This window comes from Crotalus tigris, unplaced genomic scaffold (genome assembly GCF_016545835.1).
Source record: "Crotalus tigris isolate CLP2741 ecotype Arizona unplaced genomic scaffold, ASM1654583v1 scf7180000019553.37968852642:3898890, whole genome shotgun sequence".
NCBI lineage: Eukaryota > Metazoa > Chordata > Lepidosauria > Squamata > Viperidae > Crotalus > Crotalus tigris.
Window position 1 is genome coordinate 2,953,378 of NW_024097591.1, and position 19,649 is coordinate 2,973,026.

Genomic DNA, 19,649 nt, shown 5'->3' on the forward strand with positions numbered 1-19,649 from the left:
CTCACTCATTTGAAAGGCAGTTTGAAGGTGTTAGCTAGCATCATGCTGACTTTACATCAAGATGCTTTTGATAAACTAATGGCTTCAAAGAAGGGGGAAAAAACAAACAATTAAAGCAATTAGGATGTTACTTGCTTAACATATCAAGATTTATAATTAATTGAGATTAGAAAACCCAACACACTAGAGCTGCCTCATGATCAGAGAAGTATAAAAGGAGAAGTCACACAACAGAGCTTCAACAGCTTTACTTGAGCTTCAGACCTTCTGATATCCAAGTAAGTTCTTCTAGGGAGTCTTCTTTCTTAAGACTTCACCTCTTCTCTTATGCTCTTCTTTGCTTATGTGGGCCTTTAGAGCGTTGCCTCAATTCTCAGCTGTCCTTCTTTAAGACATCTCCTCTTGCGTCTGTTTGTGGAACTTCTCAAAATGAACAAGTGGTCCATCTTGAGAAATTGGGTGGCCTTCTGTAGATGGAACGCATGAATTTCCACCAGGATATTTGATTAGACCCCTTCTAAATCCTTGGATGGTGGCTGAGGAATTTGGGGAGTTGGTGTCCACCTCTTAGGTTTGGAGGAATGACAGAAGTCGGAAAGTTCTTGTGGAGGAATGAATGAGGGCATGATTCTTCCTTCTGAGATCATTCCTCTAGTCAACAAGGATTCTTATGAGCTGAAAGTGACCTCATTTCATTGTTTTGTGTCTCGTTTCAGATCTACCCATCTTCTTCTAAGCAAGATGCCCTACTATCCAAACCAGTCCTGTTATGATCCATGTCGTCCCAGACATTTCTCCTCTGGAAGTAGCCTCAGTGGCTCCAAGTATAGAACCCGCCGGAGCAGTGGAAGCTGTTATGGGAATTACGGCCGGGGTATCCGCTACTGCCCCCCTTGTGGTTACGGTTATCAAGGCCCATCCTATGGAGGTATCTGCTACCAGCCTGTAGGTTATGACCACGTTTATGGTTACGGCAACAGATACTGCCCACCTCTGAGCTATGGGGGCTACGGTTCCAGAGGCTGCGGTTCCGGAGGCTACGGTTCTGGAGGCTACGGTTCTGGAGGCTACAACTATGGATGTCAATATGGTGGTCTGTATGGCCGTCGCCAATCCATCTCCTACGACCCCTTTTATAGGCCTAGGTATCAATATGGATCCAGGCGCGGCAGCTTCTGTGGACCCTGCTAAGCTCCGAAGAATCCATGAAGATGTTGCATGCCAGGGTGGCTTTCCAAAAGGCCAAGTCTTCAGAGGTTCCTGAAGGAATTTTGGATGGCTTGGCGCTTCTTGAAAGCCACCCCATCATCTGCTTTTTTCCCCCCCACCAAATCTCCATCCTTCAAGGACCTGCTGACCCACCCTTAAGGGTATGTGCGAAAATATTTGATCTCCTTTTGATCACCCACCTGGTCTGCACAATCCGTCTTGAAGCTTACTTGTTTCTGCTCCGGAATGAATCAAGACGGGGCATAAAATAAAGCTTGCTTTGCATGACAGTTTTGGTCTTCTCGTTTTGTGATGGGATCCAAGTCTGCTATCAGGTTCTCACTCCAGAGTGAAAGTAACAGAATGACACAGTTGGGAGGGACCTTGGGGGTTTTCTAGTCCAGCCCCCTGCTCAAGCAGGAGACCCTATACCATTTCAGATAGATGGCTGTCCAAGGAGGAGGAGGATGACTATGGGGTCCTTGGTGCCCTCTGAGCCTGGTTGATTTCTTGCAGACATTTCATGACCCAGCTAGGGAACATCTTGTGGAGAGGAGGAGGAGGAGGAGGAGGAGGAGGAGGATGACGACTATAGGGTCCTTGGTGCCCCCTGAGCCTGGTTGATTTCTTGCAGACATTTCATGACCCAGCTAGGGAACATCTTGTGGAGAGGAGGAGGAGGAGGAGGAGGAGGAGGAGGAGGAGGAGGAGGAGGAGGAGGAGGAGGACGACGACGACGACGACTATAGGGTCCTTGGTGCCCTCTGAGCCTGGTTGATTTCTTGCAGACATTTCATGACCCAACTAGGGAACATCATCAATGCTAGAAGGGACAATGTATCGAGAGCAAATCCTACTCTTTTCTAACACTGATGCTGTTATCTATCTGGGTTATGAAACATCTGCAAGAAAGAAAAAAAAAACCCAGCTCAGAGAGCACCAAGGACTCCCACCGCTCATCTCCCAAAACCTGGTGGATCTCTAGCCCTTCCTCACAAAATTGTGACAAGCCATTCTCCCAAAGGTGGCCACGAACATGGTTTTCAAGAGGAGGAGACCACCATGTAGGGATTTGGAGAGACTGAGTTCAATTCCAGAGCCCCCGCTTGGGAATAACGTGAACTCCAGTTTAACCGACATGCTGCTGAGAATTTCCATGGGAATGAAGGCCCTAGATTGTGGCCTGAAATGCAAATGGTTCATGCTGAATTCGCAATGGGTATCAAGCAATTTCCATACAAAACAGATCAACAAAAACTGGAAATGTGTGCTCAAATGCTGTTAGTAACACCTATTTTTTCCCTATATTTTTTTACCTACCCATCTAAATCACCATCTAAGTAAAACATCTATAGTGAGGTATCAGACTGACATCTGGTGGATTCTCCCTATATTTCCAGATTTAGTTCTGATTATTTTAAAGGTATTTCGCAGATGTACCATACTTGGCAAACACCACTAGGGGGCAGCGGCAGACAGAAAGAGACTTTAAAGGGAAGTCCCTAGTCCTCAGGATAGTTAAGATTTTGGAGGAAACGCTCCAAACTGAGCATTTGAGATGCGGACTAAAAGAATTAAGGTTCACTGGACTTTTTACATGAGTTGTGGGATTGCACTTTTAAGCAATTAAGTTTGTGTGTTTGTGTGTGTGTGTCTCCCTTTCAATTTTCAGCCATTTGCAGCACAGTTTCCCACATTTTGCCCTAACTGAAACACTGGATAATAACAACAAGGCATATACTATGGAACTATAACACAAAACTGGATGAAAAACTGCTCCTTCATTTTGACATGGGTTTCTAGTCCTTATGGTTGACAATCCCAGCCTCGGCTCAAAGACCTTTGCACCTGTCATGCTGCCTACAACTTCTCACCTTGGGGGACTTTCTCGTGAGGTCCAACCCAGATCTGTCTCTTCGCCATTTCTCCACTTCCTGCTCTGCAAAATAACTTCCTCAAATATCTTGTGACGCTTTTTTTTCTTCTTCTTGTAGGTGCTGCAAATCTCAGCACTAAAAAAAAAAAAAAATGCAAAAGAAATGGGCAAATTGACTGGGCCACGAATCCACTGTGTGTATCTCAAGACTGGGTTTTGGTTCCTGCTGAAGTTTGCAATCCGAAATACCGGTTGCAGCCTTCGAGCTGGCAACCTGCTTTAATTCTGGTTTCTGTAAATATTATTTGGACAGCGAAAGTCGGTTTCTCATATGCAACCGGAGACAAGATGCTTCTTGTCCCAAAATGTTGGGCAACGGATGCTCAGCTGGACCAGGCCTAGCTAAACCAACCCTCCGGTTTACAATGTCCTCACAGGTGAAAAAGCAGACCTACAGATGTCTTGGGTGTATTTTATCCAGCTGTTGACATTTATTTCCTGACAGTGAGAATAATCAACCAGTGGACCAGAGGTTGTGGGAGCTTCATCACTGGAAGCTTTCAAGAAAAGTCTGGACTTCCATCTGTCAAAAGTAGTACAGGGTCTCCTGTTTGGGCAGGGGGCTGGACTAGATGACCTCCAAGGTCCCTTCCAACTCTGTTATTTTAAATTCTATTCTATTCTATTCTATTCTATTCTATTCTATTCTATTCTATTCTTCATTCCATTATTCTATTCTATTCTATTCTATTCTATTCTATTCTATTCTATTCTATTCTATTCCTTATTCTATTCTATTCTATTCTATTCTATTCTATTCTATTCTATTCTATTCTATTCTATTCTATTCTATTCTATTCTATTCTTCATTCCATTATTCTATTCTATTCTATTCTATTCTATTCTATTCTATTCTATTCTATTTTTCATTCCATTATTCTATTCTTCATTCCATTATTCTATTCTATTCTATTCTATTCTATTCTATTCTATTCTATTCTATTCTATTCTATTCTATTCTATTTTCTATTTTCTATTCCATTCTTTCTTAATGAAGATTTTTATGGCTACTCCTCACTCTCAGTGGCTCTGAGCGGCAAGGACTGACAGAGAGAATAGATCAAGTTTTTCTAGCTTAGGTTTCAAACTCTCCCCCTTTGCAATTGTTTTCTGCCCCAAATTTAAATGTTCAATGAAGTTCCTTCCACGGGGTGACCTGCACATCTTTTCTGTGGTTCCAGCTCAGCAAGGTTGGGTCTATAAGCAGTCCTCCATTTACAACGATTTGTTTGGTGACCGACTGGATGCACGTCAGTATTTACAGTGCCTTCGTAACTTTCAACCAAGAGTTGAAATCTGGCTGATTGGAGAAGGAAGCAGGAATGGAGTAATCCCGGGTGTTGCTGCTCGATCAGTGAGTAGAAATTATAGGCTATTTTCCCCTGGGCTGATCACAGCCGCCGCCTCTCCCCTTTGATATTGCTGAGTCCTGAAAGTGTACTCCCTTTCTTCAGAAACCTTATCTGTGTTTTACATGCTCCCTGACTTAAAGATGACATGATAGGAGGCTGTGAAAATGAGAGAAACAACAACAGGGAAGGCCCTGAGTTGCGTGCTGCAAGACACAAAGTTTTGAATCAGAATGGAGCTGGAAGGGACCTTGAAGGTCTTCTAGTCCAACCCCCTGCTCAAACAGGAAACCTTACACCATTTCAGACAAGGGGCTGTCCAATCTCCTCTTAAGAACCTCCAGTGATGGAGCACCCACAAGGTCTGGAGGCAACTTCTGTTCCACTGGTTGATTGTTCTCACTGTTAGGAAGTTTCTCCTTAATTCCAGGTTGCTTCTCTCCTTGGTTAGTTTCCATCTGTTGTTTCTTGTCTTGCCTTCAGCTGCTTTGGAAAATAAGTTGACCCCCACTTCTTTGTGGCAGCCCCTCAAATACTGGAATATTGCTATCATGTCCTCCCTGGTCCCAGTTTTTGCAACCGTCCTTCATATGTTTTAGTCTCCAGGCCTTTAATCATCTTAGTTGCTCTTCTCTGCACTTTTTCCAAAGTCTCAACATCTTTTTTTTGTAACGTGGTGACCAAAACTGGATGGAGTATTCCAGTCACATCTCCTAATTCTTCACTCGCCAAGCCAGCATCATCAGATCCTTGTACATACAGAAAGTCAGGGTTAGGAAGGACTTTAGTTAAACCCTGCTCAGGAGAAGAATCCACTCTAAGGCCTGATGGAAGGTAAGGTGGAGCCTTCACCTTCTACCTTCCACCATTACCAATTTTGATGGACACTGTCAAGAAAGGTCCTACTAAATCCAGACCAAGTTCATCCTTGCTTAGATTTCTGAGGTCACTCAAGGTTAAGACCTTCACATCCCACCAACGTGTAGGTAGAGCAATGTTGTGATTGCCATCCCTCCATATCTTTTAGATGGTAGACTGGTTAATTTGCTTTATAGACAAAGATAATGAGCCAGCTTTGCTGAGTCTACGATATCCACTGAGTAGATTTTTGGACCTCTGCAGGAAAAACATGACCTCATGACCTTGCTTCTCATCTTGACACAAAGGGAAAGACTGGACCCTTGGTAGAAATACAGCCACAATCCAACTAACTCTCTTTCCCAGTTCGCAAAACATCTTTGTGAGGCCTATTACAGAAGATCAAGTTTGGGAGAACTTGCCATCTCAGAGTGGACAATTTCATTGTAGTGGGTCATCTAAGAACTGGCCAAATCAGACACACTTTAGATAATCTTCCAACAGTTTTGTATCACTCCCAATCCTAGAGTCCAAATCTTTTCCAACAGTTCAGTGCTGAGAACGTATTTTGAGATTCCTCACTTACAACATCACCCAAAATTTCAGCATGACACCCCAATAGGAGGGGACAATCCAGGCCAGACAGGAGGCACCCATGTAATGAAGGAGACCTAAATTTGCTTTGTCTGGTTGTCACGCCAATGAAGTGGGGGGAAAATGACGCATGGCTCTTCAACGTATCGTGGTGTTAGACCATTAGAACACAAAATCTCATGCTAGTTCGTCAATAGAGCAATTTGGATGTCTTGCGTGGACAGCAGGTTTGAAATGATCTGTAATTTCAGGGTTCGTCATGCTCTCAAGAGAAGGTATAAAATGTCCTTTACCAGATATTTGTAGCATTGTCACCAACTTACCAGCGACTCCATTCAGATCTTCTCCTAGGAGAATTTGGTAAGTCCATTTGGATTCATGAAGCATGTGTGGTTCATTCTAGTTCAGGGAGATTCCATCCATCCTTTACAGAGAGACCCCAAATGGTGGATGTGTCATCTTGAACAGCTGATGTTGTATTTTGGGCTATTTCATCAGGATTGTTCTTGTTTAAAGGGGTCTAGAGTAGTGAAGTCCCCATCAAGTCCAGATGACTTAGAACATAGAATACAGAACATAGAACGACAGAGCTGGAAGAGACCTTGAAGGTCATCTGGTCCAACTCCTTGCACAAACAAGAGAGGATACCATTTCAGACAAATGGCTGTCCAGTCTCTTCTTGAAAACGTCCATCGATGGAGCACCTGAAGGAAAGGCTTTCCACTGGTTGATTGTTCTCACCGTTAGAAAATTTCTCCTTAGTTCTAGGTTGCTTCTCTCCTTGATTAGGATCCATCCATGGAATGGGTTTTCCATCCATCCATTCCCTTCCCCCCTTCCCAAACTTCAACTGTGTCGTTGTCTCCTCATCTCCATGGGTCTGACCTCCAACATCAGCAGGAGGTCTTAGGAGACTCTTGGGAAATCTTAGGATACTCTTCATGACAAGATGAAAACAATATGGCATGTAGCTGCCAAGAAATCCTGGACTTTATTTGGATACTTGAGTTGTGGTTGAAAAAAAAATCCATATCCATATTTTGCCCTCATTCTCATTTTTGGACCACAGATGATCCAGTGATGTAGGAGAAAGGAAATAGGTGGGTTTGAAACTTTAAGGCTGGAGATATCTAAATGGAATATTGAGTCAACACATCGTTTGGGGCTGGGTGTTCCTGTTTCATTGTGGAGGGGAGCAGGCTTTGAGGTTCACTTCTTCAAGGATGGGGCAGTCTCAGTGCCACATTTGACCTCCAGCTGTATCCATGGCCTACAATTCTTTCTTACAATATGAGGTGCTTCTGAGTAAGCCCTGGCACTGGGGCAAAAATGTAGCCACTCTGTGTTTTGGTTGGGTGTTTCTGAAGAGAGACTCACCTTCCCCGGAGGCCACGGGAGAAAGACTTAATAAGATCTCAGCTGCTATTTGCCCACAAGTCTTGTACTCTGCAATTTCCCACGCTCTTTTACATGATCCCTTGTAATCTTTGTTTAATAGGCTTGGTTATGTCCTGGTATGGCCTATCGTTCATGGGAAGGCCCTCCCAGTGTCCTTGAGAGGGCTTTCTTCACCTCTCCAAAGAGTGGAGAACTTTGGCGTTCATGAGAACTTCCCTAGCTAGCTTCTGTCGTTAGAGACTTCTCTGGCAAGCTTCTCCCATTTCCTTGACATGAAGTTCCAGAAATTCTAGAATCCCAGACATGAACTTTGGGCCCAGAGCTTTGCAAATACCTTAATAATTATGCCAAAGAATGAAAATTAAAGCAAGCATTTAAACTTGGGGGGGGGGGACTTAATGACTTATAAGTCAACTGGCTGGAAATTTAATCACAATATTCATTGGTTTCTTTAATTTCCGGTAATTCTTTGCTTCTCTTCAGAAGTATCTCACATATGGCTTTCCCCAAATCATCTGACATGCTGCATTAAGCAGGATTTGTATGTCCTTGGCCTGGGGCCCATCTTCTTAACAAGCATTGAAGTAGCAGCTTGTTTGTTTGTTTTCCCTCTCCCGTTCTTCCGAAACAGCCACCCCTCCCTCCCCAGGCAAAGCTCCCCACAGATTTCACCATAAGCAACATCAGCTGGTCATGGGGAGTGAGGTCTACCTGCCTCCAATTTTGCCAGCGAGTCCCCGAAACTGAGCTCTGGTTGCCGTGCTGCAAGCTGGAGTTTGGACATCGTCTTTGGCACCGTAACAGGGGCAGTTTCAGTTGTTGCAAGACCAGCAATTCTTCAGGGCGTAACAGCTCTGGATTGATGTAACCCACTGTAGATAACCCAACAGATGCCAAATGGTCAGAGAAGTAAACAAACTGAAAACGATTTGATCATTCGTTTTCATCTCTCCTCCTGTCCTCTCATTAAGAAAGGCCTGTGTGGGAGGGGGGTTGGCGCTCCCATCTCCCACCCCGTACGAGGTCAGGAGAACCCTATAAAAGGACTTGACAGCCTGGAGACTTCACACAGTAAGCATCCACTCCCTATCACCTTCTCCGTTCTGTTTCTCCAAGAACCAGGTAAGCTTAATTCAAATCCATCTCTTCCTCAGGAGTTGGGTTGGTTTTTCTCCCTGTCTCTGTTTGCTCCATCATCCATGTAGCTCTGGCTGAGTGCATTGTTCCTGCCCATGAAATTTTTGTGGTGGGGGCTAAGAGATTATATGTCCCAGTGAAGAACATCAAGAGATCCCAGGTGGGTAGGATCAGAAGTCTCTCCAGGAGGTTGAAGTTGGAAGCTTCAGGATCTCCAGATCTTTTCATTCCCATTTGTCCTGACTCTGATTTCATCCATCAAATCAAATCAAGCTTTATCATGGTTCTAGATCATCATAAGGAGATGGGGTACATTCATTATCAAGCAAGTAAAATAACGTAAGAAGAGACATGGAAGGTATCCAAGATAGAAGGAAGTGAAAATCTAAGAGAAAAGATGGAGGTGTTAGAAGAGCCAAAAAAAAAATCTAGTTTATCATCATCAGATTAATTTGGAGTGACTTCTAATCAGTTTCTACTGTGGGGTCCTTGGTAGTTTTCTTGCAGATGTTTCATGACCCAACTAGGCAATATCATCAGTGCTAGGAGGGAGTAGGGTTTGCAAGGAGAAGGAGAAGGAAGAGAAGAAGAAGAGGAAGAGGGAAGGAAGGAAGGAAGGAAGGAAGGAAGGAAGGAAGGAAGGAAGGAAGGAAGGAGAACAAACGAAGGGAAAGGAGAAGACAAGGAGATTTTTGGTGCTATCTGGGCTCGGTTGTTTCCTTGCAGACGTTTCATGACCCAACTAGATAACATCATCAGTGCTAGGAGAGAGTAGGGTTTCTTCTTCTTTTTTTATACTAGTGGCTTGCCTTCTCAGTGTTGATGGGAGTGTAGTTTTCTCCTTGGTAAGTCCTTGATTAGGTTGTTGTTTACTGTCTGATTATTAATCCTCTAACTTCCCTTCCCATTTTAAGTAACTTCTTACTCCTTCCATCTTAGTCTCCACTGCTGTTTTTTTTTTTTTTTTGCATTGCCTGCCTTCCAGATCACCCCAAGATGTCTTATTGTGGGTCCATCTCCCATGTGCCTTATGCTTCCAATGGATCCTATGCGGTAGTCCCATCGTACGGATCCAGCACCCTCACCGGCCTTGCAGCCAACTACTACACCGGTAGCCACATCAATTGTTCCAGCCAACTCACTGGATCGGAACTCATCATCCAACCTCCGGCTTCAGTGGTGTCCATCCCAGGTCCCATCCTATCCTCCACTTATGATCCTGTCTCGGTGAGCCAAGTGACACCGTGTAGCTACACTCACCCGCTGAACGTAGCCTACGGGGCGTACGGCCGGCTTGGATACTCTGGCTACGGGAACTACGGAGGTTGGAGAAGATACTCCCGGAAGTGCCTGACGTACAACTGAGAACCTTGTGAAGTGTTGAAGCCCACAGGGCAGAACCATCTGGAAATGAAAACAAGATTGCCATCTTTGGTCTATTGTGTTACTCTCGGTGTACGTGATGCTTTCTAAGTTCTTCCTGCCTCAACCTTTCCAGTTTGCACCCATAGTAGAGAGGGTGTGCTTAGCTCCACGGAGCTACTAAAGCTGGAAAGTTCTTCCCTCTTCCCCATTTTGCTCCTCTTTTACTCATTTCAAATACACGGTTGTGTACGGCCGTGACGAAGCCGACAAAGCAATGTTGTCCATTTCTCCCTTGTGTACATTGTTCCTTACCACATGTATTGCCTTCTGATCTTACACTGATCAACCTTTTCATAATAAAGCTTCTTGCAGCATCAGAATTTCTAATTTCTCTCTCTATATATATATGTATATATTAATGTCAGAGTGTCTATGTGCATAATCTGTTGACTGAGATGGACGGCTACAGAAATCAAATCAATAAATTAAATGATCCATCAAGTTATATCAGCCTGATCTCAGATGGGAAAGGAATTCCCTTAATTTAGCTTACCTCTCCACACGGACATAGGGTGTCCCACTTCCACCTTCTAAATACAGGTAGTCCTTGATTTACGACCACGATTGTTGCTAAGTGAGACATTTGGTAAATGAGTTTTCCCCAAGTTGTTAAATGAATCACTGCAGTGGTTCAGTTAGGGACCCGGTCGTTAAGCGAATCTGGCTTCCCCCTTGACTGGGCTGGTCAGAAGGTCATAAAAAGAGGAGCCCGTGACTCCGGGACACTGTGACCGTCATAAATACGAATCACTGGACAAGCGTCCGGATTTTGATCCCGGGACTATGGGGATGCCGCAACGGTTGTAAGTGTGGGAAAGTCAACTTTTCCAGTGCTGTTGTATCTAAATGAACTGTTTCAAGTCTAGCTGTATCCTTGTCTAGAGAGCCTTGTCTTTTACTGCTCACAATCCTGGCTATCTTGACATTATTGAAAAGAAATGGAAGAGACCCAAACTGAGATGCTATGTTTTATTAAGAAGGAAGGGTAAAATAAACCAGAATGAACACCTTCTTACACCTTCCTTCTTAGGAAGGAGAAAAACATGCACAGAGAACACGCCAAACAAATTTTCCTTGGTAGTTTCACGGTGGAGCAAAACTAGAGTTCCCCTTGGCAAAAAAAGTGTTGTCTCCTTCATCCTGTGTGATTCACCAGCAGAAGCACAACAAGCTCAGATTCCTTTCAAGGATGTGTGGACGAAAGAGCTGTGGACCAATAACCACCAGAAAAGCACATGTTTGTTTGGTTTTGGGGGGGGAAAACCAGGATACAAAAGAATACATTCAGGCTAAGAAAAGATGAGGAGTGATGAATGGGGTGAGGAACATCTAGTAGAAGGTTCTGCTGTTGTTCCTTTCAGATCTTCCATCTTCCTCTTTTTTTCGACTGTCCAGGTGAGTTTAGCAGGGGGTGTAGCAAATGCTGCCTCTGTCACCAACAAACCCATAACCAGCACCCAGGCGAGGTTGGCCTCCGAGACTCAGAGGCAACCCTTGGCGGCTAGGAGCACATGGGGTGTTGCCTCCAACGGCGACGGGCTCACAGCTGGCAGACAGGATGGGACCAGGGATGGTGACCACAACTGCAGAGGGCTGGATGGTCACCTCAGATGGTGGGATCTGGTTGATGCAGGAAGGGATGATCCCGGCTAATAGATGTTGGGATACCGGAGAAGAATACAAGCAGTGGAGTAACTTGAGAGTAGATGGAAGAGAACTGTGGAAGCTAAATGCAGGCCAAACATGCCTTAGCCAATCTTCACAAATCCGTTTTTGGTCATGGAGAGTCCGGGTTAACGTAACAGGGGAGGTTGCAGGGGAGAGCACAGATGCTTCCACGGTGACCGAAACGTCCCAAGCGGCCTCCATAGTAGCCACCACCGAAGCGTCCAAAACCTCCAGGGGCACATGGAGTGTTGCCTCCAACAGCGATGGGCTCACAGCTGGCAGACAGGATGGGACCAGGAATGCTGATCAAAACTGCAGGGGGCTGGATGGTCACCTCAGATGGTGGGATCTGGTTGATGCAGGAGGGGATGACTCCGTCCAGGGTGCCCAGGCTTCCTGAAGATTCAGCCGAGGGGAAGGGTGAGAGACCCAAGCCTCTGGGGGGCAGGGCTCCCAAACCAGCAGATCCAAATCCAATGGATGGGATTGAGGCAGAAGATGGGATGGCACAGGATGGTCCACAGAAAGCCATAGTGGTGGAGATGACCTAAAAGAACCCAAGAGAAGAACCATGGTTGAGTAGCATTGCAATTTCCATTCAGAAGACACCTGGTCATGTTCTCCATGGACCAGGTCTCTGTGAGCTTCCAGATCTGTCTCCATCATCCACCCAAAGAGCAGAGAGAGCAATTCTGAAAGCTCCACAAAATTGGGAGAAGACGTCTCTCTTCTTCCAGGAGACTCACCTCAACTCAACTGTACCTGTTTTGGAGGCTAAGAAACTGAGAGGTCCTGGTGAAGCTGTTGAGAAGACAGTCCAAAGCATGGGCTTATATATTCTCAGAGGTCTCCTCCTCCATGGCCCTGATGAAGCCTGGAGCTTTAATTAGGCATTAACAAATTGTATCATCAGCATCACTTATAACAAATTATTTTAATAACCTTGAGGATTCAGGACAAATTTGCCTCTTTAATAACTCCATTTTCAGTTTCTTACAAGCTTACATTTCTGAGTGTTTCCTTCCTTCCTTCCTTCCTTCCTTCCTTCCTTCCTTCCTTCCTTCCTTCCTTCCTTCCTTCCTTCCTTCCTTCCCTCTCCTTCTCCCTTTGCTTCTCTTTCTGTCTTATCCATCCATCCATCCATCTTCCATCGAACCTCCTTTTCTTTTTCCTCTCCAAAAACTATTTTTCTTTTACTTTCTCAGGATTAATCTGGAGATCAACTAACCAGCTTCTCTACAGTTAGTTTTTGCCCATGCTTGCATTTGCCCAATTTCATCTAACCTGGTCATGAAATTCTCCCAGGTTCTCTGCACCGGACCCCAAATTATCCCCCTCGAACCCACAAAACATGGTTTAGATGAAGCAATATTAAGAAGTCAGTCAAAGGAAGATGCCAGTGTAAGTAACATGAGTCAGCACATTGCTCAAAGACAGATTACAAATGTCTTTTTCTGAGCTCATTTGTTTACAGGAACGAGAGCAGGGTGATGCATTTTCCTCTCCCAAAATTAATAATTAAACAGAGCAAACTTCAAAAAAAAAAATCCATTTGTATAAACTTGTGGTAAAGATCTCTGGTTTCAGGCAGGGATAACGCCGAAACCTTTTTCCCTGTGGTTTGTGGTTAGCTTTCAAAAATTATAATTATTAAACCTGCCCAGGATGTTTTGCCTTTTCCAAGCTTTTTTCAAAGATCAAATATTTCTGAAAGCCGAGCTCATCTGAATTCCTTCTACGAAGGGCTAAAGGCTAGTCTGAAAAAATCATCTTTAATTGCCAATTGTCCATCTCTTGGAAGCCCAAGCTGATGTCTCAGCAGCCCATGAGAAAAAGCCGAAACCTGATCTTAAATTGCATGTGACTTTCTAGGTATCATCCACATAGATTTCAGCTGACCTGGATTATTTTTCTACTTCTGTTTTTCTTTTTTCTTTTCTTTTTCTTTTAAAGTGTTGAGCATTATGCTTGCTTAACAAACCCAGTCCAATAAAGGAGAATATTTGTAGCTCGGAGTTGAAATGAGGGGTCGATGGTGCTCTCTGAGCTGGGTGGTTTTCTTGCAGACGTTTTATGACCCAACTAGGGAACATCATCAGTGCTAGAAAGGAGGAGGAGGAGGAGGAGGAGGAGGAGGAGGAGGAGGAGGAGGAGGAGGAGGAGTTGTGGGGTCCTTGGTGCTCTCTGAGCTTGGTGGTTTTCTTGCAGACATTTCATGACCCAACTAGGGAACATCATCAGTGCTAGGACAATAGGGGGTTTGTAAAGAGGAGGAGGAGGAGGAGGGGAGGAGGAGGAGGAAGAAGATGACTGTGGATCCTTGGTGCTCTCTGGTTTTCTTGCAGACTTTTCATGACCCAACTAGGGAACATCATCAGGGTTAGAAGGAAGGGGCATAGCGGAGAGGAGGAGGAGGAGGAGGAGGAGGAGGAGGAGGAGGAGGAGGAGGAGGAGGAGGAAGAGGAGGATTGTGGGGTCCTTGGTGCTCTCTGAGCTGGGTGGTTTCCTTGCAGACGTTTCATGACCCAACTAGGGAACATCATCAGGGTTAGAAGGGAGGAAGAGGAGAAGAAGGAGGAGAAGGAAGAGAAAGAGAACTGTGAGGTCCTTGGTGTTCTCTGAGCTGGGTGGTTTTTTTGCAGACGTTTCATGATCCAACTAGGGAACATCGTCAGGGTTAGACGGAAGGGGTGGTTGTGGAGAGGAGGAGGAGAAGGATGAGGAGGATTGTGGATCTTTGGTGCTCTCTGAGCTTGGTTGGGTTTTTTGCAGACGTTTCATGACCCAACTAGATAACATCATCAGGGCTAGTGATGTTACCTAGTTTGGGTAATGAAATATCTGCAAGAAAACAAACAAGCTCAGACAGAGCCCCAAGGACCCCCCCCCCAACCCAATTCATTTAGGCTGAACAAACTCAGAATCTGGATAATTCAGAGACTCGGTTTATCTTTTTTTTATGAGCCACGTTGGGACCCTCGGCTTGAACCCCCAGCTCTAGGGAAGGAAGCCAGAAAAATCACCTTTCATCTCCTCCCTCGGAAAAGCATTCTTTTGCAATTAACATATTTTAAACGCGGAAGGAAAAAAAATGCCACGCACGGTGGAATGGACTCTTGGCTCCAGGTGAGGCTTGAAATGCCATCCTAAAAGAAACATTATGAAGAAAGAGAAAGAGAGAAATTAAAGGAAGCTGGTAAACTTTGTGATTCACCCAGCTTTGAGATGATGACAATGAAACATTGGGGGTGATTAAAGTAATTGGGGCCTTGATGAATCCAGCCAAATTTGGAGATGAGATAATTATGAATTAATGAAGGCCAAGGGGAAGGATTTGGAGGTGTATATAAACCGTTGGACCCTCTGCAGTTCTCAAACGGCTTCAGACCTCGCCTGACTCAGGTAAGCTTCTCTTGGGAACAACGAACCTTTGCTGAAATTTATTTGCAACTGAACTCGGCCGAAATTTAATCGCATTCTTAGGAGGAATTGATGCCTTTCTTATTTTTCCACGGAAGAGCTTGATTTCCCAGGTCTTAGGAGGAAACTCTGGACCAAGGCTGGATAAATTTGGATGCTCAGCTCAGGATGGGAATTTAAAGACGGCGCTTATCCCGCTAGTCCTTCTTCTCTCTAGACTGGCTTCCCAAGGAGAAGCGAAGAAGCAAAAAGCAAGGGGATTGGGTTGGGTTGGCCAAGAAACCTGCAGATGATAATGGTCTTCACGTATATTGTAACCATGGTTCTCCTCTTGGGTTCTTTCAGCTCACCTCCACCACTCCATCACTATGGCTCTCTGTGGACCATCCTGTGCCGTTCCATCTCTGGCCTCCACCCCATCGGTTGGGTTCGGATCTGCCGCTTTCGGAGGCCTGCTCTCCAGAGGCTTGGGTCTCCGTCCTTTCCCCTTGACTGAGTCTTCAAGCAGTCTGGGCACCTTGGAAGGCATCCTCCCTTCCTGCATCAACCAGCTCCCACCATCTGAGGTGACCATCCAGCCCTCCCCAGTTGTGGTCACCATCCCTGGTCCCATCCTGTCTGCCAGCTGTGATCCCGTCGCCGTCGGAGGCAACACACCATGTGCTATTGGTGGCTACGGCCAAGGGTTGCCCACTGGTCTTCTAGGAGCTGGTGGGCTTGTGTCTCGCCTTGGTCGCCATTATAACTTTGTGGGCAAAAGAGGCAGCATCTCCTATTCTCCTTGTTAAACTCATCTGAGTGACCAACCGAAGGATGAATGGAAGATTGACAGGCCCTGAATTCTGATCAGGGTCTGTGTTTGTCATTCTGGGCTCTGCTTTCAGTGATCTTTTCTGATTTATCCCTGCAGCTCAGGAACCGAGCCTCTAAAACCTTTACGCTTTCAAAATAATTCCTTTTGTTGAATTGGGACTTCATTATGGTGGAGACAGTGAAGAATGTTCTATAGAGATGAACCTTCTCCCTTTCTCAGCCCACCAAAGCTGCTTGCTTGTTTTCTTGTTCTTAATCTCTGCAAAACCCTGTTGGTCGTAGTTTATTCCCATGTGCTACTCTTTCATAATAAAATCTCCTTCGCAACAAGTCTTTGACTCCTTCTTTAGAAGACTCACTGGTTGGGTTTGGCCAATGGGCTGAAGAAATTGACTCGTTCTTCCTGGTTCAAATAATATATTGAAAAGAAACTAGCCACTTATCCAAAATATACAAGCCAAGTTTGATGTGTTGGGCTTAACAGCCAATCCCTAGCCTGTGGACCTCCTTGCCATTGGAAGATCTTCTAGCTCAGGGTTTTCACACTTGGCCCTTTTATGACTTGTGGACTTCAACTCCCAGAATTCCTCAGCCAGGGCCAAGTTTAAAGACCCCTGCTCTAGCTCCTCCTCCATTGATGGACAAGTGGAGGAAACATCAAGATTGACTTGCATAACCTTCCCACTCTTTCACTCTCATTCATTCATTTCTCTTCTCTCCATCTCCTTTTTCCAACACTCTTTTTTCTTCTTCTTCTTCAGCCCTCTTGACATACTCAGAGGCTACAATCACATACAGCTTTCTGAAGTAACCCATTTTTCTAGCTCAGCATGGTGGGTTGAACCCTACTTTCATCCAATAAACTTCATCTACCCTGCTTAGCCACCAGTTTTGTGTGACCACAACTCTTAGTTCCTTTGCTGAATTCAACACAGAGAAGATTGGATAACAAAGAAAAGAAACTTAAAAAGGAAAGGTTGATGAATCTTTTACCCCTAATAGGATTTCTGTTGGTTATCCTTAAGAATGAGGAAGAAAAATGAAAGAGCCTGAAGAAAATTTAGGAGAAAGGAATATTTGAGCATTTACTCATTGGGATCTGTAGACTGGGATTGTTTTGGCTTGGTCAACAAAATCTGGTTAAAAAAAACTGAGTGTAGGATGGTCTACGAATCCAGCTAAAATTTCCTTTTCAACTTCAGCAAACAATTGGCAGATGATTTGAACGTTTTATTGTATTGGCGATGATTTTAAAAAGAACAAGAAAAGAAACTCAATATGTATTGGGTTTTGTTTTTTTTTAAAAAAAATGTTGCTTTGCTGGGAAGGCGTTCACAAAGAGAAGAGTTGTGTAGGGACACTTTCAGAATGGAGATAATCAGTAAAGGGTTACTTGAGTGTGAGGTTTCTTTGTGCAGGACCAGATTTTGAACATCAGACTAAAACATCTTCCTTCCCCTTTTAAATAAACTTCCAGTGTATAATGGTTTATATGAAGGTGACTTAGCAGCTTGAGTCCACTAAGGGGTGACAAAAAGCTTTGCTCCCGAAAGGTTGAAGATTTTTGCAGTGCTGTATAAGCATGAATGAAATAAGAAAGAGAAGGGAGGATGAGAGAAAGGTAAAAGGAGGAGGGATGGAGGGAAAGAGGGAGGAAAAGGGAAGGAGAAGGGAGGGAGGGAGAGAGGAAGGAAGGAAGGAAGGAAGGAAGGAAGGAAGGGAGGGAGGGAGGGAGGGAGGGAGGGAGGGAGGGAGGGAGGGAGGGAGGGAGGAAGGAATGAATAAGGGAAACAGAAAGAGGGAGGGAGGGAGGGAAGGAAGAAAGAAAAAGAAAGGAAGGAAGGAAGGAAGGAAGGAAAAGGAAGGAAGGAAGGAAGGAAGGAAGGAAGGAAGGAAGGAAGGAAGGAAGGAAGGAAAAGGGATAATGTGGCTTGTTTAATTGTGGCTGTATGCATTGTATGAACTCAGGCCTTCTGATTGGAAATGGAATCACACAATCAATGAACTGCTTCACCCACCATAACTTATTCATCGGAAGAGGAACCTCAGCTACACTTCTCTTTCCAGGCTTACCTACATGGAGAAAACCTCCATGGTCACCAAGACAAGACTTCCCCATCTTCAAATTACCACCAAACAAGAGCCACTGGTTTATAATGCAGAATAACATTTATTCAGGGGCAAAGAAAGAATTTTGGGACAAGCCATTAGGTCTTCCAAAGCAAAGAATTTGTCAAACAATTTCACAGGGCGGAGAGGACCCACAGTGTCCTAGATGTTGGCAGAGCTTCTTTCCTTCAAACTTCACATGAAGCTCTGGACTGAATCGATTTAGGAGGAGGCTAATGGTGCTGGGATCCCAGAAGAGGACACAAGTAATGGGGTAAAACTAGAGTAGCAAGAAGAGAGTCGTAAAAGCCACAGGCAGTCCAGAACAGGGCTCGGGCACGCCTTAGCTGATCTTCTGAAATCCGTTTTGGTCAGGGAGAGTCCAGGCTCACTTAACAAGGGAGGGTGCAGATGCTACCTCTGCGACCGAGAGAGAAGATGCTTCCACGGCGGCCGAGACGTCCCAGGTGGCCTCCAAAGTAGCCACCACCGATGCCTCCGACACCTCCAGGGGCACATGGGGTGTTGCCTCCAACGGCGACGGGCTCACAGCTGGCGGAGAGGATGGGACCAGGAATGGTGACCACGACTGCAGGGGGCTGGATGGTCACCTCAGATGCTGGGATCTGGTTGATGCAGGAGGGGATGACTCCGGCCAGGGTGCCCAGGTTTTGTGAGCTTTCGGCCAAGGCACCAGCTCCGTAGCCATAGCCCAAACCATGGCCATAACCCAAACCGTAACCAAGACCTCCATAGCCGAAACCACAGCCAAGACCCCTGGAACCGGCTGATCCGAAGCCAACAACTGGGGCGGATGCGCAAGATGGCACAGCACAAGAAGGTCCACAGTAAGGCATGGCTGGATGGATGGAAGAACTGTTGGAAGAAGAACAACCATGGATTTTGTAATTCATACACAACATGAATTGCATCAAAGAAAAAACAGAAGACATGGACAGGTGGTCTTCAATGCACAACCTCAGTTGAGACTGTCATAAATACATCTAGTTGCCAAACACCCAAATTTTGATCACATGACTCCAGGGATGTTGCTGTGATGGTCGCTAGTCCGAGGACCAGTCACAAGGCACTTTTTTCCGCAACATCATAACTTCAAATTGTCATTAGTACCACAACAATTTTTAGTCTGCCATTAGGCGGATCACAAAGTGGACCATATTTAGTGGACAGTGACTTCTCGCCTTGATGGAAAGCTGTATGATGGCTGTTCCACAGTTGTGCAAATCTGGAAAGTTTTTGTTAATATTTGAATGAAATAGAGGTAGGTATATATCTCATTCTGAGAGCAAACATGTTTTCTGAATGCTGCTTTAAGGTTAGAATGAAACATTCATCTAGGCTCTTCCTAAGAGGAGACAGAATTGTTTGATCCTTCCTTCTTCCTTCCTTCCTTCCTTCCTTCCTTCCTTCCTTCCTTCCTTCCTCCCTCCCTCCCTCCCTCCCTCCCTCCCTCCCTCCCTCCCTCCCTTCCTTCCAAATCAGATTCTGAGTGGAATACATTGTACATCTTCCATGCCACCCCAATTCTTGAAACAAAGAGCAAAAACAGCTAAGAAAGACATCTGAAGTGCAGGGGACTCACCAGAGAGACTCTTAGAGAAGCAGTCAAGAGGAGGAGATGAAGCTGATGGAAGCTCTCAGCCTGAGAAGCTCTTTTATACTGTTTTTCTGTCCCCACCACTCGCTTACGGACACCCCTTTTTGCCTCAGGC

General features: G+C 45.1%; 2 protein-coding genes across 2 annotated transcripts; one reads left to right on the plus strand and one right to left on the minus strand.

The window, feature by feature from the left end:
* The first annotated feature begins 202 nt into the window (after nt 1-202).
* LOC120317113 (prisilkin-39-like) lies at nt 203-10,226 on the plus strand. Its single transcript, XM_039363438.1, has 4 exons — nt 203-278; nt 717-1,188; nt 8,223-8,466; nt 9,467-10,226. Exons 2-4 carry the CDS (start codon nt 742-744, stop codon nt 9,844-9,846), a joined length of 1,071 nt encoding a protein of 356 aa, XP_039219372.1. The 5' UTR covers nt 203-278; nt 717-741; the 3' UTR covers nt 9,847-10,226.
* A 1,081-nt stretch (nt 10,227-11,307) lies between these two features.
* Nucleotides 11,308-12,463, minus strand: LOC120317115. Its single transcript, XM_039363439.1, has 3 exons — nt 12,337-12,463; nt 11,705-12,121; nt 11,308-11,601 (listed from the first exon to the last, which is right to left on the minus strand). Exons 2-3 carry the CDS (start codon nt 12,104-12,106, stop codon nt 11,308-11,310), a joined length of 696 nt encoding a protein of 231 aa, XP_039219373.1. The 5' UTR covers nt 12,107-12,121; nt 12,337-12,463.
* Nucleotides 12,464-19,649: the final 7,186 nt, after the last annotated feature.

Excerpts from the sequence above, each read along its gene's own strand:
- LOC120317113 (XM_039363438.1), top strand. The coding sequence starts at position 742 with ATGCCCTACTATCCAAACCAGTCCTGTTATGATCCATGTCGTCCCAGA. Across the intron at positions 1,189-8,222 it reads GCAGCTTCTGTGGACCCTGC|ATAACCCAACAGATGCCAAA; the intron begins TAAGCTCCGAAG and ends AACCCACTGTAG. Across the intron at positions 8,467-9,466 it reads TCTGTTTCTCCAAGAACCAG|ATCACCCCAAGATGTCTTAT; the intron begins GTAAGCTTAATT and ends CCTGCCTTCCAG.
- LOC120317115 (XM_039363439.1), bottom strand. The coding sequence starts at position 12,106 with ATGGCTTTCTGTGGACCATCCTGTGCCATCCCATCTTCTGCCTCAATC. Across the intron at positions 11,602-11,704 it reads CCTGCAACCTCCCCTGTTAC|TTACTCCACTGCTTGTATTC; the intron begins GTTAACCCGGAC and ends TCTACTCTCAAG.